Genomic DNA, 26,456 nt, shown 5'->3' on the forward strand with positions numbered 1-26,456 from the left:
CACGTTTCCTCCTGTTCCGTTTGTGATGCCTCAGTGGGACTTGAACCTGGTTCTTACATTTCTGATGTGCGCTCCCTTTGAGCCACTTCACAACTGTCCTCTTCGCCTTCTGACTTTGAAGACTGCTTTCCTGGTTGCCATCACCTCTGCCAGGAGAGTGAGTGAGCTCCAGGCCCTTTCTTGTACTCCACCTTTCCTTTCTGTCCATCCGGACAAAGTGGTGCTGCGTACCAAACCTTCTTTCCTGCCCAAGGTTGTCACGGCCTTCCACATCGGGCAGTCTATCACCTTGCCATCCTTCTTCCCGCCACCGCATCCCTCTAAAGAGGAAGAGCGGCTCCACCGTCTGGACCCAAAACGTGCGCTCTCATTCTACTTGGATCGCACACGCCAGTTTCGGGTGGATGACCAACTCTTTGTTGGTTACGTGGGCGCGAAGAAGGGGAAAGCGGTGCACAAGAGGACCATCTCCCGGTGGATCATCCTGTGTATCCAGGCATGCTACTCCTTGGCTCGGAAGGAGCCTCCTGCTGGATTGCGGGCTCATTCTACCCGAGCCACGGCGGCTACCACTTCCCTGGGCAGGGGTGTGCCCTTACAAGACATCTGTCAGGCGGCTACGTGGGCATCGCTGCACACGTTTGCAAGACACTACTGCCTGGACAGCCAAGTCCGGAGGGATGGCTTCTTTGGCCGTTCCGTCCTCCAGGACTTTCTGGTGTGATTATTGGTTTGCAGACCCACCACCGAGGTTGGTATTGCTGGGGTATCTATTCTAAGGTAAAGAATCTAATACTAACGTGTCTCTTTCAGATGCACAAGTTACTACTTGTGTAACGATATATCTGTAAGAGACATTAGTTAGTATTAGATTCCTTACCGACCCACCCATCCTCCCCGTTCTGCGAACCAATATCTAGGGTTAGGGTTGTCCCCTTTCAGGGCCCTAGTTTCAATGGCACCAGTGTTGGTTTTTAACATGGCTCTGCGTTTCTGGCGCGGAAAAGCTGTGTCTAAGAACTGACGTCAGCACGCGGAGGCGGCATCTAAGTACTCCGACGACGTCATCACGGCGCCGACGACGGACGCGGAGCCGCAGACGACGCCTACCGACGCGCAAGTGTACTGCTAAGCAAACATTTCTGGATCCAGTCTGACGCCTGGGGATATTCTAAGGTAAGGAATCTAATACTAACTAATGTCTCTTACAGATATATCGTTACACAAGTAGTAACTTGTGCTTTTGTTCCCTGCCTAGCCTTTCTCTTAAAGACACCGAAAACATGGTAATAAAATTGGATTCCTCCCATGACTCCTTTGTCTGTGTACTTCTTTATAGGCCCACTAATAAGACCCCCTGTTTTCCTCTGTAACTTAGCGATCAGATAGCAAAACTTGCTACTGATCATGCCAAGGTACTACTTGTGGGAGACTTTAATTATTGGTACAAAGATCCCGATGAGGGACCACATTCGGCTGAAATGACGGATCTGCTCATGAACCTGAATTTCACTCAGCAAGTTTTGTCCCCAACCCATCAGAAGGGACATATTCTAGACCAAGTCTGGATTAATGGAATGGTTATTTCTACTCCAATCATTATACCCTGCACTTGGTCTGACCATCATTTGCTGAAATTCACTCTAAGGTCCCCGTCAACTGAGAAACCTAGCACCATTGAAGGTGGTTCTGCTAGGAAATGGAATACCGCAAACAAGGAAGACTTTTTTCGCACTGCTCCTTGTGTTGGGACGAATATGGAGACGGCAGAAACTAACATCTCAAACAGGTTAATGAATGCTAGTGATAAACATGCCCCCCTTACCAGACTAAAAACAGCTTGGCGTACCGATGGAATGAGATGGTTCTCTATTGAACTTAAAAATCAGAAGCTGCGGCTCCGTAAACAGGAGAGACACTGGCGATTGAAGTATTGCCTGGAAAGCAAAATCATTTATATAGCTGCCAGGAAAGATTATAAAAAAAACATCCTCACAGCTAAAGCTGCTCATTTTTCTACACGCATCATTAATTCTAATAATAACTCCAAAGAGGTATTCAATATTGTCAATGAACTCTCTAATCCGGAGAGAATACTATTGAAGGCTTCTCCATCTCAGGAATTGTGTAATTCAATCAATGATTATTTCATTGACAAAATTACTTCTATTAAAAACAACATTCCCAAGCTTCCTCGCATGTGTAGTCCCCCTGATCAGTTTAAAAACAACAATATTTTAAGTCAATTCCCCTAGCATTGACATTGAAACCTTTCTAAGCTGCTAGTGAAGGTCAAATCAGGTGCTCCGTCCGATTGTTGCCCGCCTCATATACTTAAAGATTGTCCTGCTGCCCTTCCTGGCCCGGTACTTGCTCTTTTGAATGAGTTCCTTCCCTCGGGCAAAGTTCCTAGGGCCTTTAAAAAGGCTATAGTTGTTCCCTTATGAAAGAAACCCGGAGCCGATCCTACACATCTATCTAACTATCGCCCGATCTCTCTGCTTCCATTTTTTGCAAAGTTACTGGAGACCCATGTAGCCAATAGCCTCTCCAACTTTCTGGAGGACTCTAAATATCTTGATGCCCATCAGGCAGGATTTCGTCTGGCTCATTCTACAGAAACTGTCATTGTGGCAGTGCTGGATACTCTCTGAGACCATGCTGATAAGGATTCTCCCCGGGCATTAGTGCTTTTAGATCTATCTGCCGCTTTTGACACGGTCGACCATGTAACTCTGGTCGATCGTGTCGAACCTGCGGGTGTCCGGGGCGTTGCCGCCTGTTGGCTTTCTTCTTTTTTGGAGAATAGGTCTCAGGCGGTCCGACAAGGGCCCTTTCTTGCTCCCCCCCCCCCATAAAATCACATGTGGAGTTCCGCAGGGATCAGCACTGTCCCCCCATTTATTTAATATCTATATTTCCCCTCTGATTCGATCTTTGAAGGAAAGAAATGTGACAGTTTTTAATTATGCAGATGACCTACAGTTGGTCTTCAAGATAGATGGCTCCGATCGTTCTGTGGCAGACTTTCGGGAAACAATGTTACACATAGAACAGTGGATGGACTATAACCACTTGAAACTGAACACGGGTAAGACAGAGTTGTTCTGACCGGGGACAGCCATAAATTCTGGGGTCCACATTACTGGCCTGCTGAGCTGGGCCTACCACCTTCCCCCTCCAGCTCGGCCAAAACATTGGAAGTTTCCCTCAATAATGAACTCTCATTGAAGACTCAGGTAGGCACTGTGATCGCGAAGTGTTTTTTCCAGATGCGCAAGATTAGGAAAATCCATTGTTTCTTCACCCATGATGCTTTGATCCAAATCATAACCGCTACTGTTACATCTCATCTAGATTATGCTAACTCGGTGTACCTGGGAATGCCACTCTATTTGTTCACGCGTATGCAGCTGGTACAAAATCAGGCAGCTCGGCTGATCATTCGACAACCAAGATGGCAACCAGTCACTCTCGCGCTCAAAAAACTAAATTGGCTCCCCATTTCTCAGCGCTGTGCTTTCAAAACAGGCTGCCTTGTGTTTAAGGCCCTGTATGATAAAAGTCCTGTATTTATTAACAACTTGTTATCTAGGTATGCCCCAATCCGAAGCCTCCGCTCTGCCCATCTTTCTTTGCTATCCATTCCAAAGTTTAAGCGAGTCCGTCAAGGTGGCTGCAAATTTGCGGTCCTGGCTCCTAAACTCTGGAACTCTTTCCCTTTGGTAATTCGGTCTTGTACTGATACTATGCAATTCAGGAAGCTTCTTAAGACCTGGTTGTTTCGGCAAGCATACAATATGGTATAGTGGAAAGCATTGCTGTCTGTTTAGTCTGCCTTGTAGCATATTATGTTTCTGGTCAGCGCCATGAAGCCACCCGGTGTAAGTGCGCTTTATAAATACTCACTAACATTAACATTAGGTGGTTATTCTAAGTGTGACATCGATTTACACATCTTACAGTAGCAAAACCTTGAGTAAAAAATCATGCCAAGGTAGTTTCATGAAAATGTGTGATAACTTTCCTTAGATTTTTTTTATTATTAGTGCTATGTATAACACATGATCTTCACCATATAGGTAGCAGTGTGCTTTACGGAGTCAGGGCAAACTGTACAGAAACAGCATGGCGGCAAGTAATATTAGAAGATGGAAGTCCAAGACAGAGTGGTGAAGGGAAATATTACATATATCTCAGAGACGTTTTCAAGGTCATGCCAAAGAATATCAGGATTGTAGCTTTTCTATTGTTTTCCAAAAGAGCTTAATAATTTAGGAAACAAGCAGAAAAAAGTGTTGTTGGAAATGTTTGTTTTTTGTTAGATTAGTGTCCATGCTGGGTTTGTTGATTGTCCAGCAGGAGCCTCCAAGTAGATTTGTTCATTACCAGTATTTGTCTGTTCCTTGAAGTGGAGAATTATGAACTTTGAATGTAAACATAACGTCTATGGTGAGATGTGAAAGTTCATTAGTAGTGGAGGATTTAATTTGACTTATGTGCAACGTACCCCACCCAAGTCTGCTTATGATGCAAATATCTAAAAAAGCGACATAAAAAGGTTAGTCAGGATCAGAGAAACCAGGCAAGACAGCCTAAATCAATTAATTAAGCAGTAAAGATTTAATTGATTTTCCGAAGTCCATGTAATTGGAAATGTGCCTTAAAGACATAGAGAGATTGCTTCACTACTTAGCAGCTTGGTATCAATAAGACCAAGCCCAAATGAAACCTTTGTTTATTCCCGGAGTTTGCTAAAGAAATTGACTTGCTTTTCTTGAGGATCTCTATGGACAGTTATGCTCAGATGGCAAAATTCCAAGAGTTAAAAAAAAAAATGAGTTCATGAGTCAGTGTTCTAATCATGATGCTTTGATCAATGGGCAGCCAGGAGTCTTTAGAAGGCCAAAACATGAGTTCCCCTATCAAGGATATATCATGATCAATACCCAGGGTTTCATCTAGAATCACCCCCAATGATTTTACCTTTGCCAAGGAGGTCAACTGCTTGCCCATAGAAGTTGGACAGGATTAGTTCTTGCACCTGGTTTCATTTGTGCCTAAAGGTGAATGCTCTCTTATTTGGTTTGAGCTTTGAAAAGTTGAGTCACATCTATTGCTGGGTAGCACCCAAATAACCATGCACATTGGCCACAGAGGGTTGGGGCGTATTGGTTCAGAAGGATCACAATCTGTCGTATCCATGTTGGTGAAGGCACACCATACGAACGAGCACATAATTATAGTATGTGATGAACATAGAGGTTACATTAGATAGGAACAGCGAGGAGCTGTGGGGCATACCGCAGCTTACCGGTGTGCTTGCGGATCGATAAGTATTTAGACTTATTGAGAATGACAAGACTGAAATAACTATAATCAGATCCTCACTGTGTCATTAAGCCTAGTCATTAATAGTTGTTAGTCTATAATAAGAGCAGGGGACGTGTCTAAGAATATTTGAGTGGCGCCTAAGTAGTCTCCAGGACGTCATCTCGGCGCATATGACGCCAGCGACAGACACGGAGCTGCACGTCGCCACCTACTGACGCGCAAGGGTACTGCTAAGCAAAACTTCCTGGACTCCTGGGGATATTCTAAGGTAAGGAATCTATCACTAACTAATGTCTCTTACAGATATATCGTTACACAAGTAGTAACTTGTGCATCTATTCGAAGGTGAGGAATCCATATCTAATCGTATCTTTCAGATGAACAAGTTACTTACCTTCTGTAACGATATATCTGTAAGAGACATAGATTAGTTATGGATTCCTCAGCACCCCACTCATCCTCCCCGTTCTACGATCTGACTTCTAGGGTAAGGGACTTCCCTTCAGGGCCCTAGATTTGTGCACCAGTGGTCAGTGTCATGCATAGCTCTGCGCTTTTGGCGTGGAATGTCGTGTAAAGAACTGACGTCAGCGCGCAGGGACGGTGTCTAAGTAGATACTGTGACGTCGTTCCGGCGACCACGACGCCAGCGATGAACGCTGAGTCGACCAATGCCCAGGGGTAATGCTGAAGAAAAATTCTCCGGTTCCAGTCTGTTGCCTGGGGGTAATTCTAAGGTGAGGAATCCATAACTAATCTATGTCTCTTACAGATATATCATTACCGAATGTAAGTAACTTGTTCTTCAGTCGTTTATTATGATTGTGCCAATGTAGACCACAATCAAAGTGAGAAAACACTGCCTAATGCAAAGCAGATTTCACTATAGAATCTTTTTAGAGAATTAACTGATGAAACGTGCTAGTAAGTTTGATTTTTATCATCTGATGGATTTAACCCTTGTGCTCTGGTTAAGTTTTATGGTACGTTAGAAATGTATCTACATGAAAACGTAGCATGCCATGAACTATACATTGAGCCGCTGAGTGTAACGTGCTGTTTATTACCATTATTTTTTTTAAGACCTTTATTCTTCAGTTTTATTAAGCAAAAGACAGCAGTATGGTTGATACTGTGCGCAGGGCAGTTGGTAATAAATAGCACAAACAGTCGGCCAACAAATGATCGGACTAGCTTATCTCCAGTACACCATGGTGCCTAGCAATACACCAAGTGCACAGATCTAAACAACCAAACATTACTGGGGTCAATCGTCTCCATCTGGAGTAGAGTCATCATCCCCACTCGCGCCCGTATCATTGTCATCCGCAGATGCTGTGGCTGCACGTGGGTCTAAGAATATATCACACACATCAATCCATACCTGGAGGTCGTCCTCCATTTTTTTGTCATGCCTAATCAGCTCCATGTGCACCTCTACAGCCAGTGTCCACTAGTGTATGTCCTTGTACTATTGTTCGACTAGGGGAGGGGGGACACGTTGACCACTGCAGGTGATGGCTACTCTACTCCGGGCCAGAACTAGTGACAGTTGTAGGAATTTGTAATCCATCTAACGACCCTTTGTATCATAGCCCAACAAGCAATGTAATGGTTTGTGGTCATGTATTAGAAACGTAGTCCTTTAAGTCTGTCACTACCTGCGCCCAGAAATCCTGCACCGACCGGCATCGCCATGCCAGATGTAATAAGTCCGCCCTGCTGGCCTGGCAGGGCAGGCAAGTGTCCGGTTGGATGGTGGTTATGCATTGGAGACTTTTATGAGTCATATTAAGTCCTGTGGAGGAAGTTGTAGTGCCCCAGCTTAAAGCAGATGTTGCAAGACACCTTGTGCGTGAGTTCACAAATGGCAGTCCACTATCTGTCTAATGGAGACTCCAAGTCTGTATCCAATGTGGCGGGCGCCCAGAGCGATGAGCCCGCCGCATCCATTTTTATTGCCCTATATAGAAGTGTAATCAAGTGGGGACCTGCACCGCTGGACAGTAAGACTTTCAGCGTTTGTGTGGACTGAGGTGTAGCAGGATATGTCGGCCAGGCCAATTTGGCCATCTCAGTCAGTCCAGCGTGTTGCAAAAAGTTCACTGGTCCTAATACAAAGTCCTTGCAGGCTTGTTGAAAAGAGATGAAAAACTCGCTGGGATACTGGTCCTCAACATAGTGTAGCCACCGTCGCTCCACGCCTTAAAAGACACATTGTCTATCATTTGCTGCACCGGCTCCAGTATTCAGATAGTGAGTTCTCTGTCGAACGGAGTGTGCTTCATGACCACTTCTAAATAACGTTGCCGTATTTGCGCTGTCTGGCGAAGAGCATAGGGCAGATCCCTGGCTACTCCTGCCCTCTCCATTAATGCCACTGGTAGGTAATCGGTGGCCACTAGCCCTGTCAGTAGGCGCTTCTCCCTGTTGTCTCCTCATTCAGCCACCTAGCTACATGTTGTGCGGCATAATAATATTGATCAAGTCTAGGCACCTCCAAGCCCCCCTCCTCGTATTGTCTGGTTAATGTGGTCAAGGCCACCCTCATGCAGCAACCTGCCCACAATAATGATATAGGAGCGGAGTTCAACTGATTAAACACTTTTTTGGTTATGGGACAGGGCAAGTTCTGAAGAGTATACAGGCATCCCAGCAACAACACCATTTTAGACACAGCAAGTCTGCCCATCAGTTGTAATGGCAATGTGCTCCAAAACGCACCAACTTATGTATGGTATCCAGGACCCTACCCATATTAATGCTTGGCTTGTGTATCTCAGTATGGGTCACCTATATCCCCAGATATCGAAACTGTGCCAATTCCCAACACAATCTCAGGCTCAGGAGGTGATCCAATGGTGAACCGACCAAGAAAGCCGGCGGAAATAGCAGAGATTTATTGCGGTTGAGACTGAAACCAGACAGGTCTTCAAACTCATCTAAGAGTTGCAACAGTATGGGCAGCGCTACATGTGGAGAAGAAATATAAAAAAGCATGTCATCTGCATAGAACGAGATTGTGGTGAGCATCCCCCAGACGTATGCCCCAGTCCCACAGTCTCCAAAGCGCCCATATTTTTAGGGGTTTTATTGCTAATGCAAACAGGAGCAGCGAAAGGGGTCAACCTTGCTGTGTCCCCGCTCCAGTGCACACGCTTCCGACCGACTTTGACATACCCACATGCACTCTGGTGCAGGGATAGGTGTAATGCAGTCAAACTCATCCGCGAAACTGAGGACTAAATCCCATAACTCTCAGCACTTCGAGCAGATAACCCCAGTCCATCATGTGGAAGGCTTTTTCTAGGTCAATAGAGACCAATGCCAGTTCCTCATCCCGATGCTCCACTTCATGGAGAACATTAGTCAAGTGTTGAAGATTCATACCGGTGTTCCAACCAGGAATTAACCCATACTGGGCCTCGTGTATCAGCTGAGACATGTGGGGTGCTAGTCGGTTGACAAGCAACTTGCATAATATTTTCACATCCGCATTAATCATAGTGAGCGGCCAATAAGCGGCAGGGTCAGACTCAATACCCCATGGTTTGGGGAACATGCAGATCTCTCCCTTCCTCATGGACGGAGGCAGTACACTGTATTCATTTGCTCCAGGAGCAACTCCAGGAGTCCCACCATGATCGTTGTCAAGTACTCTTAATGGCACTCGGGCAGAATGCCATCACTACCGGAGCCTTTGCCCACGAAACTATACTCAAGGCTGTACAAAGTTCTTCCAGAACGATGGGAGCATCGAGGGACTGGTCAGCCAGGGGCGCAAGCCGCGTGGCTTCCAGATAATCCAGTAATGAGTCATATCGATCTGAGGTTATATCGGGATCCCCTGGTGGTATCCAACGATATCCGGTGTGGTCAGCTGGGTCAGGTGCTCCCTGCGGTGTATCCATTCTAGTAGCCAACCTGACTTATCCCCCGCCCTGTGCAGTCTCTGCTTGTATTGCTTAAACGTATATTTGTCCTGACAGTCCCACATGACCGCTATGCGCCTAAACACTATCTGCTCCCTTCCACATGCATCCAGATGCGTTTGCTCCCCAGCCTGCAGCGAGGCCAGCACTGTTTTCCCCTCATGAGCTCCTACTGAAGCTGCCTATGCATTCCACAGGTTAAGCCCATTCAAGTGCTCCTCAATACCACTTTTAGGGCCTCCCATTCAGTAGCCCTACTGGTCGTTGTACCCCAGTTCATTGTCATGTAATCCAACAACACCTTCAAGAGTGCCTCTCTTCCTGCCGGGTCCTCCAGGATTCCAGGACCGAGCCTCCTGCTCCCCACTTCACGGCACAGCTGATTGGAGAGTGATCTGAGAGGAAGCATGCAAGGTGAGTCACCTCAATGTCTTCCACCCTTGGGAAGCCTGCCACCAGTATCGTATCCAGTTTACTGTAAGTATTATGTGTGGTGGAATACCAGGCTAACACTCACTGAACCGAGTGGCTCAGCCACCAAATATTGTCAAAGTCCATGTTTTGCATCGCCCCGCGAAGCACAGCTGTCCTTAAATGCTTGGTATCCATCCTAGGAGGTGCCCTGACCACGTTGGCATCCAATATGCTTTTAAAATAACCCAGCTACAGGAGTGGCATGTCTACGTCATGGATTCACAAGTCTTGAATGTTTTGAAAAAACATGGAGACATTGTTTTGGGCATGTGTGTTCAAGTTGGTTAAGTCTTGTCCGTCCAGTGTTCACTGCAGCAGGACAACCAGACCACCCATGTCAGCCTCCATATACGTGAGAGAGAACAGGAACCCCAGTGCAACCCAAATGGCATACTTTGAGTATGAGGAGTGGAACACCTGCCCTTGCCATTTTATAGCTAGACATATAGCACCTACATCTTCAAGGTGTGTTTCCTGTAGGCAGGTTATGGAGACTTATGCCGGTTTACCAAGTTTACCGTCAATACCACTTAGAATATCTTCCCAAACCTCTGACGTTCCACGTCAGGAGTTTAAGGGCAGCCCCAGTAACTCATTTGCAGCATCTAGTAGTAGCCCCTTACTTCCCCATCATGTGCTAGTCCCATTGACAGCTGCAAACTTTGATACATAAATGTGCAATGCACAACAAAATGCGCTCCACCCCCAGGCGCCTCCCCACAGACCAACATAGTTCGACCTTACGACTATCGTTTCCCAACCCACGCATGTTTTGTAGGACCTCCACAGCATCACAGCCATCCCAACAGGGACAGGAAACTCACTTCTCTGGTAAGCTTCTCAGCTAGTGATACAGCTTTAATTAAGGCAATCCTGTGACCAGACAACCCAAGTCATGCTTCACCAGCTATTACCCATGCCACTGCTAAGTTTAGTTTGCAGGCTATCAGGCCTTTGTGGGCAGCACGACAATCCCAGGAATCCCATAAGCATACAATGCTGTCACTCCCTGCACCAACACCTCCCAGCAATCTGGCCCCATCCGACTCTCTCCATCCACACCATCATACCAACCAAATAATACCAGTGCCCACTGTCCCACTCAGGCATCACCACAACCACCCTCCCTCCTCCTGGGCAAACAGGATGTTAGGCACAGGACTCGTGGCCCCAGTTGCAGTCCCATCAGCCACTCGCAGCATGTTGACATCCTGCACTGTCTCATGTCTCCACTGTACTGAGCTGCATGGTGCCATCCTCACGAACAGTGACCCTCCAGTCCACCAGCATGGTGCTGCTAGGATAATCCCTGGTCAGACTGCAGCAAAGAGATCCTTCCCTGGCAAGGGTGCCCCAGGTTCGTTTTTGGCTGTGTCCGGAGTGCGGTGGCAGCACCTCTCCATAGATTTCTAACCATTCTCACACTTCCTTCAGGCTGCCAAGGAAGTTCTCCTTCCCTTAAGCTAGGGCTTTCAGTTTTAGCTAGTACAGCAACAAGTGTAGTTGGAGCTCCCTCAATTTCTTTTTGTCATCACGAAAGGGTTTGCGCTGCTCCTGCACCTGCTTAGTGTAGTGCCAATAGATGGTTATTTTGCTGTTGTCAAAGAGAGGGGCTCGCGGGCAGTCCGCAGGATGTATTCCTGGTTGTGAAAGTTGCGGTTTTTGGTGATTATGGACCTCGGGGAGCCCGCTGCACCAACACTCTGTGCGCCCGCTCAACGAGGAAGAATTCGGAGAGGCCCGGCAGGTTGAGTTCTGTCTGCACCCAGTCCACCGGGAACTTTTCTGCGGAGTCCCCCCTCCACTCTCTCCGGAAACCCTAGGACGCGGTTGTTACTACGTCGGGAGCAGCCCTCTGCATCCTCCACCCATCTTTTCAAGTCCTTTGTGATTGTAGTCATCTGAGCCGTTGGATGTTTGAGGGCAACCACCTCCCCCTGCAGTTCTGCAATGTTACCCGCTGCCGTTGTGACTTTGCACGCAACTTTCCGCAGATCTGCCGGCAACAGATTAACATCAATGAACACTGTCTCGGTTTTGTGTTCTACTTTGGTCCTGGAGCCTTGGATCGCAGCCTGGAAGGCAGCCCAGGAAGGCTAGACTTCCCCCTCTGCTGTTTCCCCAACATCACTCGGACCCGTGTGCAGTGTTATTCTTTGGGTGGTGTGCTGCAGTGTGGTATATTGGGTGACGGTGTTTGGTGGATTTTAAGAGCTGGCTTGTCCTTGCCCATGATGCACCGAGGGAGTGGTTCCCCAACCACCAGGCCTCAGATGCAACAGGTATCTCTTACCACCTAAGGGGGGGGTGTTGCTTGAAAAGTTTCAGCGCTTCGTCCATCATCTCCTTGTGTTTGCCTTATTACACTCATAACCATTATATACTCATTATCATTATATAATAGATCGGACGATACACATAGAAGCACGTTACACTTTGAACATATGTATTTATAGTATATTTGCAGATGCATAAGGTGTATTTCTGTGTGGGGAGTTTAGATTAAATAATCCATAAGGTTGCATAGCTGCCTCGTCGGCATTGCTACAGACACTGTACATAAACACGGAGTATGTTCAACACGTGTACCCTAAAATCAAAGAAAGTTTTAGAAAACATTGCAAGCAGTTTGTGTGAATGTAATTGGGAGAGTGCCTTAGCTCAGCAATACCAAAGCTGAATCAAATGTATATGTGACATACCCATAGCACACAATGTCAATGATCTTACACGAGATTCAGTTTAGCTGCAGTCATCTAAATAGGTAGGAATGTTAGTAAGAAAAGGGGTTGCTATTACAGCAGACTGTTTTATAGCAGGTCATAAAATTAAACTGTTGTTATAGAATCCTCAATTTCATGTTTTTATTGTTTTAATTCACAGGAAAACAAAAGTTGGATAAGTATGTGGAGGGTTTCTCTGAAGAAGTGGAATCCACTATACTCTCCGTCCTCTGTGCAATACAGAGTCTGGTTGAAAGGAACAGTGAAAAAGAGAAAGAAAAGATTCCTGCAAGCGCGGAGGAAGGTGAGGTTATGTTCATATTAATTACTGGTTCTAGTGTACACCGAAGTACATCCAAGAAATGCTTGTTTCTTGACAACTGTTTTTGGTCTTGGTGAAGACATTGAATTAAAGTGTTCCATGGATTGCAAAGTCGCAAGTCTCCTCTTAAAGCATGTGTAATATTTAGGTTAATTTGTGTGTCAGATTCTTGAAGGTATCGAATCACCCAGCATGAATAGAGCCATTAAGTAAAACCATCAAGCTTTCAAATTTGAAATACCAAAAGACCTCACGCCTCTTTTTAAAAAAAAAAAGATAGACACCTTGTGCCCCACCCACCTTCCCATTATCTTGGCAGAAGGAACCCCAAATAAAATTGAAGGCCCAATGGATGCATCCTTAGTCTCTCTGCACCAATAGCAGCTGTGGTCAGATCAACCAATTACCAAATTAAGCTAATTAAGGCAATCCAGATATAATTCCATGCCTATAAATTTGCCATGTGTATGGACAACCTAATCAACTTCTATGTTGCTTATTATAATGACCTTGAAGACCTCCCTGACTACCACATGCTTGGGCAAATTAAATTAACAGCACCGCAAAACACCTTATTATTGACCTTAAAACAAATAAAGTTTGACTGTAAAAAAGTTGTCTATCATCACTTGTCCCAGAACACTTTACTGCCTTTGTCTCAAGGCCAGAATATAATGCAAAGACCTTTGTCAACCACCGGTATGTCTTAAGTGTGCTCACCAAACTTTACCATCTGACATCCAGGCCACTCGAACTTTCCTAAAAGCAGTGTAATGGACCGAGGGAATGAGACTTATTCACCATGGGATTCTCTCTGAAATTAGCAAAAGGTAGAATACCTCTGTACACGTGCGATATTCCTGGAAAACATGTCAACAGTTGTATTTTCCCCCAAAAATGTCTGATTAGGCACTCCATTGCTGTTACTTTTTTAACATTCAATTAGCCAAATTGAAAGAAAAAAGCATATTTGATTAAAACATGGCACAGCAGTGAATATTTAAAAAAGCAGTTAAAATTATAACATATAACAGAGCTGTGAAAACGTGACAGCTTAATGTAAAGACTTCCAGAATTCTCCCCTATTCCCTCATGCCCAGCAGTGAGACATCGAGGCTGTTAGTTTTTGAATACCAGAGATCTTAACAAGAAGCCAAAATTCAAAACTGGGGGCCTGAATCCTGTGAGGAGTGTGAGGATTTTATGAATTCAGCGAAAATGCCCATGGTCAAGAACTAGAACCACAAGTAACTTGTTGGTTTCAAGACCTTAAAGTCAAAAGACCTGTTGAGACTCCTCCACAATGAACAAGGATACAGACTCCGCCTGATATTTTGTTTTGCAATTAGGTTTGGACTTTTCAAGTACAAGTTCAGACACCGACTCGTTTGTGCTGCCCTTTCAGTTCCAGCTGTTCCACATCTTTGGTTATGACGATAACCAGTGAAGCCTCTCCACAAAGCAGTCTCCTAAGCGACTCATTCAGTGGCCTGCTACCTGTATTCCCATACCAACCACTGTTTCGAGATCCTTCGGCATCTCATGATGGTTACTCTATCACTGACCAACCAACCAAAACACAGGTCGTTTCATCGGCGAATGTCTAGAAAAGAAATGCAGCACAAGTTCTTCCAATTCTTCCTTTGTTGAAACATCAAATAACCTTTGATTGGATCAACGCAGTGTTTTCAACCTTTGACTCTCCTCCCGACCACACTTCCTGTGACTTCTGCACCACCTTCTGCTGTAAGAAGACACTGAGGTACCAGAGCATGAGAGACTGTGTGCATCATAAGATGCAGTACTGATGCTCGCCCACAATCTCAATGTCTTTAGGGAATGATACCCTCTCAAGACTGAAGAAGCAGGCCCTCCAGCATTCCCCAATATAATTTCTTTGAACGTCTCTGGTGATGTGCAAAAAAAAAGCAGAGGTTCAGCTCTAAAACCTTTTGGCCCTCACTCAAGAACCAAGCCAACGTCTGCAGCTCTTGCACTTAATCCAAAGGCTAGGTTCCCTAAAATGTGCAAAGGTGTAGCAATGCTTTTACTGGAGTAGGGCATCAAGTCACAACAGGTAACGACCCTTGAGTCAGGCTTCAACACCCAGTGCTGGATGACCCAGCAAGCCCTCACTCTTGGAAAGGGCCTCTTTTTGACATGGTCACCCCCACTTTTTGCCCTTGTACTGATGCTTTTAGATGGAAGGTGCACAGTCCCTGTTAACCAGATCCCCAGTGCCAGTGAGTGCTCTTTCCCTTGAAACAAGGTAAATGTCTAATTGTAAACATAATTGGCAAGGACTTTAGGACCCCTGCATGTCCCTAGTAAATAGTACCTCTGGTCCCCAGGGCCTGGGTTCAAAAGAGGGTCCCTATGAGTTGCAGCATGTATTATGCCAACCAAAGGAAATCACACAAAAACTGCATGCAGCCTGCCATTGCAGGATGCTTCAAATGGTGCAAACCATTTTGAAAACATAACATGGCACAACTCCTGAGTGCCATGCCATGGTACACTGCATTTACTATATGTAAGTCACTCTACTACAGGCCTTAGAGCGCTATGGCAGGGTACATTGTATTATATTTGAGGGCACATCTGCATGAGCCCTTGTGATAGCTAGTTCCATTATTACATTTTGCAAGTAATAAGGCAGCTATCTGAAGGACATGTACTTGGCATTGGTCATTACAAGTTACCCAGCTACGTGATGGCTGCAATGAAACCAATAATGTTTGGTATCAAAATCCTGGTCTTAATACATCTGTACTGATGCCAGTACTAGATTTATTATGACATGCACTCAGAGGGCACCTTACAGGTGCCCTCTCAAAGCTACTAGCCTTCTACTGTGCTGGCTGACTGGTACCTTCCAGCCTGACACCGCAGACTAGTTTGACACCCTGTAGGTGAGAGCCCGCACTCTCAGAAGTCCGAAGCAATACCTGATCCGGTGGAAGGTGATCACAACTCCTCCAACAGGATGGCTAGTTAATTGGCATGACTTTGACAGAGGCTTCAATGTCTCTGCTGCCCTTGATCTGCAACGGCTACTTCCTCCCAGACCTGAGGATCAACCCCTGCACTGGGGCCCATTTGGCACCAATTAGTTAGGCAGCAGTCGTGCCACACTTTCCGGCTAGGCACACCCCTAAAGTGGTCCACATGAAGTGGACAGCCAAGGAAGGGTTTCACCCTTTTGAATATGGTAAAACCTGGAACTCTGGGTCAGGATTGTGCCCACTCTCCCCAGGAGGAAGTGGTCATAAAGGATCTGTGGTCACCCCAGGGGTAAGTAGCCTATTTGCGACTACCCTACACTCCCCTAAACCCACCTAACCTCAGTATTATTGGGTTCCCCTGACAACAGGAAATCAGATTAGTATACTTGGGATTTGTTGGAAGAACAGAGGCCCTGCACCAAGATTGGCACCAAACACTGCCTGGCTGCTTGCGCCGTGACAATCGCAAAGGTCTACTCATCCAGAAGCTGAACAGCCTCCCAAACCCTTGGAGGACTATTCACACCTTCAACAGCCAAGCTGCATCTCCCTTGCGGTGGTGGAGCCATTCCCATACAGCTGCAGCCACTGACTGCATCAACCTGGTACTTGGTCTTGCTGGCCATTGGGCCCACCGAGGGAGCAACTCACCCAGAAGAATCTCCAAGGCCCTGAGTGTGTTAGCCTCCTGTTCTGAAGTCTCAGGGACACCAAGACATCACCCCCAGCTCTCCTGAACTCTATTGCTGAGAGTTTTGACCTGCCAAGAGGTGACTATTCCAGTTTTGGGCCCCTGGACGTTTTTCCTGCTGTTGGGAGCTGGAAGAAACCTAAGAAAAGTAAAAAAAAAAAAAAAAAAAAAAAAAAACGGTCCCCGTTGCCGTGAACTGCACCAGGGCACCGCTAATGAAGTAAACGACGCACCGCCCAGTCTGCACCGCAGCTCCGACGCCTACAGTTATCAGCATTTCCCGATGCCAGCACTCACACCAACTCCACCATCGCCTGCATCCTGTTATTGCGGCACAGATAACAGTCGAGGGTGACTCCACGAACTGCTGACTTTGCATTGTCACTGGAACCGACGCGTCACCGCCGATGCAACCATCTTCCCCTGTCCGGAACACAGCACGTTGTGTCCTCGACTACACTTGCCTCCCCCGTGGCAGCCAAGGAGCCAGCCTCGGCACCTCACCTCCACGACGCCGTGCATCATCGTAGACTTCGTTCCCATGGTACTGTTTGTTTAAGGGTTTGTGTGACCCCGTGCTCAACGCAGCGCTCCTTGCGGTCAGCACCGTACTTTGGATTTATTGCTGTCACGATGTCGAAATAGCTCCACTTGAGGCTATTTTATTTCTACAAGCTTTATTTTTGCAATACTGTTCTAAAAGTAATATTTTATTACCTGTATGTTGGATTGTTGTTGTTTTGGTCTTGTTGAGTTTATATAAAGATACTCTATTTTTCTAAACTGGTGTGGTGTCCATTTGTGGTGCTATCACTGTATTACTGTGTGTTTTGAGTACAAATACTTTACACATTGCCTTTGGGATAAGCCTGTCTGCACGTGCCAAGCTACCCAAGGGGTGAGCAGGGGTTATCTAAAGTGTGTATCTCCCTTACCCTGTCAAGAGGCAAGGGTCCCTATTTGGACAAAGGTATTTACCTCTGTCAACTAGAGACCTCCATTTCTAACAGAAACAATGATTGGTCAAAGTAAATGTTTTCATGCGAGTGTTATAAAGAGTTATAGACAAGTTAACTATTCCTTCTTCTTTGTAGTGAATGAAGAAAAAGCATTTTTGGAGATCCTGAAGCCCGGCCACCTTACAAAACTGCTTTCAGATGATCTCACCTCTGACATCCGCTCTTTACAAGTGCAGAAAATAATCTCTGCTGTTTCTGAGCTCCTAGAGAAACTAAAGTTGTATTGTGAGGACTGTCCACCAGAGAAGCACAAGGTTAGTATTCTATTCTGGATCTGTGATTGAGACGGTGCAATTTTTTTATAATAAAAATGGCAACTGCAATAAGATTTGTACATACCCCTACCAAAGAAATGGGTGGGTACCCTTTTTTATGTTGTACATAGAATAATACAAACTTGTATAATTGTTATTGACCAAATGGAATGCTATAAACTATTAGAAATAAACTAGGCACACACGTTTTATATTAAACTACAAATTGCTTAACTATATCCATTGTATTAAAATGATTGTCCTTACTCGATGTTGATGTTTCAGTGTTAAAAAGTGGATATCTGAAGGAGACTGTTCATTATAGATTCCTTGCCTTCGAATTACCCCCAGGCATCTGACTGGATCCAGAGACTTTTTTCCTTAGCAGTACCTCTGCGCGTCAGGTGGGGTCAGTCAAATCTGTGTCCGTCGCCGGTGTCGTGTTCGCCAGGATGACGTCTCGGTGTCTACATAGATGCTGCCCCTGCGTGCTGACTTCAGTTCTTTCTTTTTCCACGCCAGTCTAGCACAGATCTGGAGAGAGCTTGGCCCTTAGTCATTTTTTGCCTAAACTTTTTTGACTTTTGTTGATCTCTTTTTCGAGTCTTCGACTCCTGGTGCGTGAGGGATGTCACATCGTCAGACCGGCTTCAAGCCTTTTGACCCCTGTCACAAACTGATGTCCGTGACTGAGCCACACCTCGTATGCCTTTGGTGATTGGAGTGTGACCACGACTCAAAGTTGTGCTCCGACTGTCAGGCTATAAACCTGAAGTCTTTGTGGGAGAGATGCCAAAAGGTTTTGGAGCCCGGCAATCCGCTCCGCTCCCGCTTGAGGGGGAAGGTGTCGAAACAGCGCACTGAGCCATCACACCTCGTCCAAGTCATCGCACTTTTCAGGTAAGTCGAAGTATAAGAAAAAGGTGAAGAAGCACTGTCACTCTTCGCCTTCCCCACCCCGGTTGGTCATCTGATGTGACGCGGGACCCAGAGCATTGTCACTCTAAGGTTCCGTCTCCGGCAGCTGATTCAGGTACGCCGCTGCGCCTCACCTCCTTTCCAACAGCTGGAGCGCCCCCTTGCCCAGCTTCGTATGTTCGACGAAGCCCTCCACTGTGTGTTTGGGCAACCCAACTCCGCTGGTGCGCCTTCAGGCCCCACGGAGCCATTTGGGGGCCCTGGGCCTTCGATGCTGGCGGCCCCGGTGCTGGAGTGTCCCCGTGGATTCACGCCTGTTCCGGATCGATGCCGGTCGACCTTACTCAACCTTCCCTGGCGATGACTTCCCCGGCACCGCCTTGCCCATGGCCAACGCCATCCCCATCCTCATCCCCGAGATGGAGCTGGACCGACATCGGACGATTTCGAATCTGACGCCGGAGGGTACTTTTGTTCCCTTGGTCCTCCCAGTTTTTCCATATTGCCCTGGTAGGGTTCGCTGGACCCTTTGGCAGACCAGCAGGAAGAACTGGACTGGAGATAGAAATTAGTTGATGACAGGAGTCTGGTTACCTCCCCTGACCTTGGTATGCATTCTCCCCCTACTGTGGCTACAGAGGAGGGAGAGTCCTATGCAGTGGTGGTGCGTAGGGCAACTTAGGCCTTGGGTCTGGAGCTCCCTACAGTGACAGGCAGGACTAATCTCCTGATGGAGGTGCTTAAGTCGGCAGCAACTTCCTCTGAACCCTTTCTACCCTTTAATGAAGCCCTCACTGACGTCCTTCTTGGTCCAAGCCCAACAAAGGGGCTCCTGTGGAACGGACAATTGCCCGCCACCGCCTTGCCCCGGACGATCCCACTTTCCTCACCCTTCCCCTGAGAGTTTGGTGGTCCAAGCCTCTTCATCCAAATGCGCATTCCATTCCGCCCCTCCCCCTCACGTAAAGGGAAATCAAGAAGCTGGATTACCTTGGGAAGCGCATGTTCTCTTCTCCATCTTAGTGCAGCTGTTTGGGAATACCGCGTGCCTCTTGGGCCTATACTCCCATACCATCTGGGAAACAGTTGCATAGGTGCTGCCTCAGTCCCTGGAAGAGGCCCGGGCTGTTCTCTCTCAAGCAGTGGCAGATGGGAGCGATGCAGCAAAATTCACAATCCGCTGTGGACTGGATACCGCTGACTCACTGGGCAGAAAGATTGCCACATCAGTAGCTCTTCGGCACTGCGCCTGGTTGAGGACGTCTTGTTTTTCAGGGAATGTTCAGTCAACTCTGCTGAACATGCTCTTATATGGCCGTCGCCTTTTTGGTGAAAAGGCAGACTCGCCGCTAGAGCACTTTAAGCTTTCTCGGGCTACGTCCAGATCCTTGGGCCTCGCAGCATCCTCCCGTCCCCACAATCTGCCTTTCGCCCTTTTTGTGGCTACAGTAGGGCCTTGTGCGGCCCAGTCCACCTACCGGGCAGCACAAGCTACTCCGCCCTTGCGTGGCCGCGGACATGGGACCCAGCAGGCAGGCCAGTGCCCCATCCTCCCCCTCTCCTCCCTCCCCTTGGCAGAAGCCTCCAAAGCCTCCTAGTCTGACCTTTCAGGCCCTTCATCGGCCAGTGGGTGGCAGGATTCGCCATCACCTCCCCCACTGGCAATCCATCATGTCAGACAGGTGGGTTTTGCAGATAGTCCGAAGGGGCTACTCCCTCCCCTTTGGGACTAACCCTCCCTCCGTGTAACCCCCCTTTAGATCGCATGTCTGAATATCATTTGGCCCTTCTCCACCATGAAGTCTTAGCTCTCTTGGCCAAGGTAGCTATTGAGAGGGTTGCTACACCAGAAGTAGGTCGTGATTGCTATTTCCGCTACTTTCTGGTCCCTAGAAGGATAAAGGCCTGCATCCTATCTTAGACCTCAGGGCCCTGAACTGCTTCCTCCGGAATGAGAAGTTCAAAATGCTAACCTTTGCTCAGGTCCTATCTACCCTCGACCCTGATGACTGGCGTTGGACTTGCAGGACGCTTATTTTCATGTCCCCGTCCTGCCGGCCCACAGACATTACCTACGGTTCAGGGTAGGCCACAAGCATTTTCAGTTTACTCTGCTCCCCTTTGGCATTACCAATACCCCTCGGGTGATCGCAGCTCATCTGCGCATACTACGGGTTCCAGTCTTCCCCCTATCTCCATGACTTGCTGTTGAAGGCGGGCTCGCCCCAGGCTGTCGCCTCCCACCTCCAGACTACAGCGGACCTCCTGCATTCGCTGGGATTCACTATCAATTTGCTGAAGTCACACCTGACTCCCTCTCAGACTCTCCTTTTAATCGGAGCTGTTCTGGACACAGTGCAGTTTCGGACCTATCCTCCCGAGCAGCGAGTCCGGGCTATTTGGGCTACGATACTGATGTTTCGGCCTCTATCCTGAATTTCGAGGAGAATGACTCCGAGGCTGCTGGGTCTCATGGTCTCCTGTATGCTGCTGGTGGATCATGCCAGGTGGCATATGTGGGCTCTGCAGTGGGACCTGAAGTTCCAGTGGGCGCAGCAGCAGGGCAATCTTCGCAACTACGTCTAGAATGATCTCGGAGGGGATTGCGCAGCAACTGCATTGGTCACTAGCGAACCAAGCTTGGGTCCGAGGCAGATCCCTCTCCCTTTCCCAACCAGACCTCGCAGTGGTGACAGATGTATCACTCCTTGGATGAGGCGCCCATATTGGAGAGACGGAGATCAGAGGTGTCTGGTCTCTGGCGGAGTCCAGGCTCCATATCAACCTGCTGGAGCTCCAGCAATTTGCCTGGCACTGAAGGCATTCCTTCCCTTTCTCAAAGGGAAAGTTGTGCAGGTGTTCACAGACAACACCACCGCTATATGGTATTGCAGCAAGCAGGGTGGGGTGGGGTCGTGGACCCCATGTGAAGAGGCTCTTCGTCTCTGGACATGGCTGGAACATCAGGGCATGACCCTGGTGGTTCAACACCTGGCAGGTTCTTTGAAAGCCAGGGCGGACGAACTCAGCCGCTGGTGCCTGGTGGATCACGAATGGCTTCTTCACTCAGAGGTGGTGCAAGGTCTCTTTCAGTGTTGGGGAGAACCTTGTTTAGATCTGTTCGCCACTGAAGAGATCACGCAAGGTCAGCAATTCTGGGCTTAGGAATTTCCAATCCGGCACTCGTTTGGCGATGCTTTTCGTCGCGAGTGGAGATGTGGTCTCCTGTACGCCTTTCCGCCTGTACCACTTCTGCCCAGAGTGCTGAAGTAGATCAAGCGCGACCGGGCCCAAGTCATTCTTGTGGCTCTGGACTGGGCATGAAGAGATTGGTACCCAGAGCTCCTGAGCATGGCTATTGATCCTCCACTCAGACTGCCTCTTTAGGAGGATCTTCTGTTGCAGCAGAAGGGGAGGGTTCTTCACCCAAACCTGTCCACCCTCCACCTCCTTGCATGGAGATTGAGCGGTGACAGTTGATAGATTTTGACCTTCCTCCGAAAGTCTGTAGTCCTCTTGGCAGCCAGGCGTCCCTCCACTAAGACGTTATACGCCTGTCGATGTAACAAGTTTGTGGCATGGTGCAAAGCAAAGGCTGTGGATCCCCCTTCTGCCCCTCTTTCAGAGATCCTGTTGTATATACTTTCTTTGCTCAGCAGGGCTCTACCCTGGGCACTCCTGAAAGGCTATCTTTCGGCCATCACTGCCTTCCTTTGGCTTCTAGATCAACCATCTTTATTCAAGTCCCCTATTGTACAGAGATTCTTCAAGGGGATTACTCTTCTCTTTCCTCCTTCTCCCTTTGTAAAGCCCCAATGGGACTTGAATCGGGTCTTAACCTACCTTATGTGCGCTCCCTTCAAGACTCTTCACAACTGTCATCTCAGGCTCCTCACTATGAAAACAGCTTTCCTTGTTGCCATCACCTCTGCTTGCAAAGTGAGTGAGCTCCAAGCCCTTTCTTCTATGCCCCCTTTCTTCTAAGCCCCCTTTCTTCTCTGTACACCCTGACAAAGTGGTGCTTAGGACAAGGCCTTTGTTCCTTTACAAAGTGGTAACGCCCTTTCACACTGGTCAAACCATTACTTTGCCCACCTTTTTCCCACCTCTGCACCCTTCCAAAGAGGAGGAGAGACTCCACTGTCTGGACCCCAAGCGTGCGCTATCTTTCTATCTTGAACACACGAAAGATTTCCGTGTAGACAATCAACTCTTGGTTGGCCATTTGGGTGCCAAGAAAGGTTGGCCTGTTCAAAAGCGGACTATCTCTAGATGGGTTGTCCTTTGTATAAAAATCTGCTACGCTATGGCGAAAAAGGTACCACCTGTGGTGCTCCGTACTAATTCTACCAGAGCCACAGCGCCCACCACTGCTCTTGCTCTTGGAGTTCCACTCCTAGACATCTGTCAGGCAGCCACATGGGCATCCTTGCATACTTTCACCAGGCATTACAGTCAAGTCCAAAAGGCTATTTTGCCCGTTCTGTCCTCCAGGACTTCTTGGTGTGAACTTCGTTCACAGACCCTCCTCCGGGGTTGGTATTGCTGGGGTATCTATTCTAAGGTAAGAAATCTATAACTAACCATCTCTTTCAGATGAACAAGTTACTTACCTTCAGAAACGATGTAGCTGTAATCGACATATGTTAGTTATAGATTCTTTACCATCCCACCCATCCTCCCCGCTCTGTGAACTGACTTCTGGGGATAGGGACTCCCTTGCAGGGCCCTAGTTTAGCTCACCAGTGGTCAGTGTCTTGCATTGCTCTGCTCTTCTGGCGTGGAAAGTCGTGTCAGAACTGTCGTCAGCGCACAGGGGCGGCATCAATGTGGACACTGCAACATCATCCCGGAGAACACGACGCCGACGACGGACATGGAGTCGACCGACGCCACTTACCGACGTGCGGGGGTACTGCCAGGAAAAATATCTCCAGATCCAGTCTTAACGCCTGGGGGTAATTATTAAAGGTAAGGAATCTATAACTAACATATGTATCTGATAGAAACTACTAGCTGCAGATTCCTTCACGTAGAATTATCCCCAGGCGTGAGACTGGATCCGGAAACTTTTGCCACAGCATCCCTGCGCGCCGGGGCGACACCACGTGACTCCACCCAGGCGTCGTCCGCGTACGTGACGTCAGCGAGGTCACATAAGACACACACACACCCAAGGCACGCCTACGTCAGTTTTTTCCTTTTCCGCGTGCAACGCGGATCCGGTCCTTGTTTGGGCCCTCTTTTTTCCTTCCATTGTCACCACTTGTGGAACAGTGTGTGCGAATGCCTACGGGCTTCAAGACTTGCACGTCGTGTGGGCGTCTTATGTCGGCGACGGACCCTCACCTCATTTGTATGTGGTGTTTGGGGGAGGATCACAGCACCACTTATTGTGCGGCGTGCTAACAGTTGAAGCCGAAGTCGAGGCGGGAGCACCAGATGAAACTTCTCTCGGCATGGCTCTCCAGGTCTACGTCCTCCCCTCGGTCTGCTTCGGCGGATGGCTTCAAATACGGCCGTGGTCATCGTCCTTGCCCTTCTCCGATGTCACGTGAGCGGCGCTCCACGGTGGGTAAGTGTCACAGTTTATCCCCGGGCGCTGGTTTCCGGCCTGGCGTGGGCACTCCGCGGGTGATGCGGCCCCGCATGTCGTCCTATCCACGTTTCCCAGTGTTGGGGCTTCGAGAGTCCAGATAAAGGCCTCGCCGGCGTCGCCTCCTCCTTTCCTTCCTGGGGCGTCAGCGGATCCCTTGCCTTGCGCGGGGCCCTCCCGCCGCGGAGGGCCCCGGCTCTGACTGGTTCGGATCCAGACTTGGAGGATGTGGTGCTGTTGGGTTGCGGCTCCTCTGGGGCACCTCCTTCAGACCACGGGGTCTCTGCCTCGCCGCAAACTCTTGCGGGAGTTCCCGTGGTGTCGTGGGAGGTCGCCGGGCTCAGGTCGCATCCCGTGCCCCTCTCGGTCCTGTTTAAGGCCGAGGTGACTCCGCTAAGGCACCGGCAACAGCTGGACCGTGCGGAGCCACAGGGGTCCGTGGACCCTCCTCGTCCCGCTCCGGGTCATGGCTGGGTGGGGACCCCTCGTCCCTCTTCAGGACCCTCTCGTCCCTCCCCACGGGCTGCTGCCTCGTCGGAGGGCGAGTCGGAGGTTGAATCATCCCCGGCGCCGCCAAATGGGTTGCCGGACGATCACCGCCACATTCTGGGCCGCGGCTGGCTGAAGGCTTCCTGTCACTCCCTGGCCCTTCTTGTTCCTCAGCGCAGGCGGCTGCCTCAACGGGGGTCGAGTCGGCGTTGCTCCGGCGCCGCCCCAGAGGCCAGTTATGCTCCTGGCGTGCCTATCCCTCCACTCCTCTGCTTCCAGTCCGCTTTTGCGGACCGCCTTTCCCTCCCTGCCGCCACTGATGACTCCGCCGTCCCGGTAGGCCCGCTGGCTGGATTCTTGGGGACGCAACATGTTCGCCTCGACCAGCGCTGCTCTGCGGGCCCTTAACACCTTGTGTGTTTTAGCTCAGGCCTCCTCTTGTTTGTGGGACTCTGCTGAGTCTCTGGAATCCGCAGCCTCCCAAGAGATGGTCCAGGTGGACTTATGACATCATGCTGTGGATGGCCTGGAACTAGTGGCGTTTATTCTCCGCTCCTAGACATCTCAGAGGTTCTGGGCTGGGCCATGGCTTCCTCAATCGCAATGCTTGGCTTCGGGATGTCGTGTTCCCTGAAAATATTCGGGAGCGGTTCAGTGCTCGTCCGTTTGACGGCAGCCTGTTGTTCCATGCTCTGGCTGACTCCGCCATCCAAAGGTTCCTGGAGGGCTCCATCCTACTCCTCCACCTTATCATCCTCCTCTTTCCCCTCCTCGGTGACTGCTGAGTTGGGCTGGTTCTGGGCCTTCTTAGGCCGATTGTTCGGACTGTGGAGTGTGTTTGCTGGCCATTGAGTCCTCCGTGGCATTTTGGCATTGTTGACTGCTGGACGGCCTTTTGTTGCCTTTGTGTGTGTGTGTGTGTGTGTGTGTGTGTGTGTTTGCTGGAGTTGTTGCGCAGACTCTGCCCTGAGATTAGGCATTCTGCTTTGCTTGGGCTGCTTGTCAAGCCATCTGCGGGGTGTTTTTCCCCGTGGTCCTTTTGTTTTTTCCTCTGCTGCGGAAGTTCTTCCAAAGAGGGTTCCCATATCTTGGGACTTAACGTACCCTATGTGGGGTAGTGTTAGCTGTTATATAGCTTGCGCTCTGCTAGGGAGTTCTGGTCGCCTTCGGGTGCCGGTTCTCCGTGGTGTTTCTGTATGTTGATTTTGCTTCTTGAGGTTGTGTGCGCGCCCCCTCGTAGTGTTGGGGCCGGGCATTTTCTCACCTTCCTGCCCCTGTCCTGAGGGCTGGGGTGATTCTGAGTGCTCCCTTATTGGGTGTAGACTGCCTGGTCCTTCTGTGGCCCAGGCTGTTCTTCTTGCTTTTGGCAGCTTATGACTGTTGGCGCTGTTATGGCTGTCCTGTTGCCTTCCATCTAGAGGGAGCTTGCCTTCCTTCCCTCTTTTCCCTGGACTTCTTCTTCTGCTTCTTCCTCCTCTTCCTGTCTTGGCATTGGATGGAAGCTCTGTCGACTTGTGAGGGAGTGGGGTGCTTCGTCCCCTCTAGCCTTGCCCTTGGTTCTTCAGCTGTGAGGGTACGGGCCTCTTCAGTCTCTTTTTCCTCATACACCCTCTGGGGTCGGTGGTGTTCTCCTTCTGAGGGTTCCTCTTGCCTGGCGGGGATGGAGTTTCTCTTCTAGACCGCAGTTCTGTTCCGTCCA

General features: G+C 48.8%; 1 protein-coding gene across 1 annotated transcript in view; it reads left to right on the forward strand.

Annotated features, from left to right (window-relative positions):
* Positions 1-26,456, forward strand: part of MDN1 (midasin AAA ATPase 1) — a 2,221,312-nt gene that overhangs the window by 1,799,738 nt on the left and 395,118 nt on the right. Inside the window, exons 81-82 of the mRNA XM_078648266.1 lie at positions 12,624-12,767; positions 17,576-17,754. Coding sequence (XP_078504392.1) covers positions 12,624-12,767; positions 17,576-17,754 — 323 coding nt within the window. The remainder of the gene's footprint in view (positions 1-12,623; positions 12,768-17,575; positions 17,755-26,456) is intronic.

The sequence above is a fragment of the Lissotriton helveticus genome, chromosome 6 (genome assembly GCF_964261635.1).
Source record: "Lissotriton helveticus chromosome 6, aLisHel1.1, whole genome shotgun sequence".
NCBI lineage: Eukaryota > Metazoa > Chordata > Amphibia > Caudata > Salamandridae > Lissotriton > Lissotriton helveticus.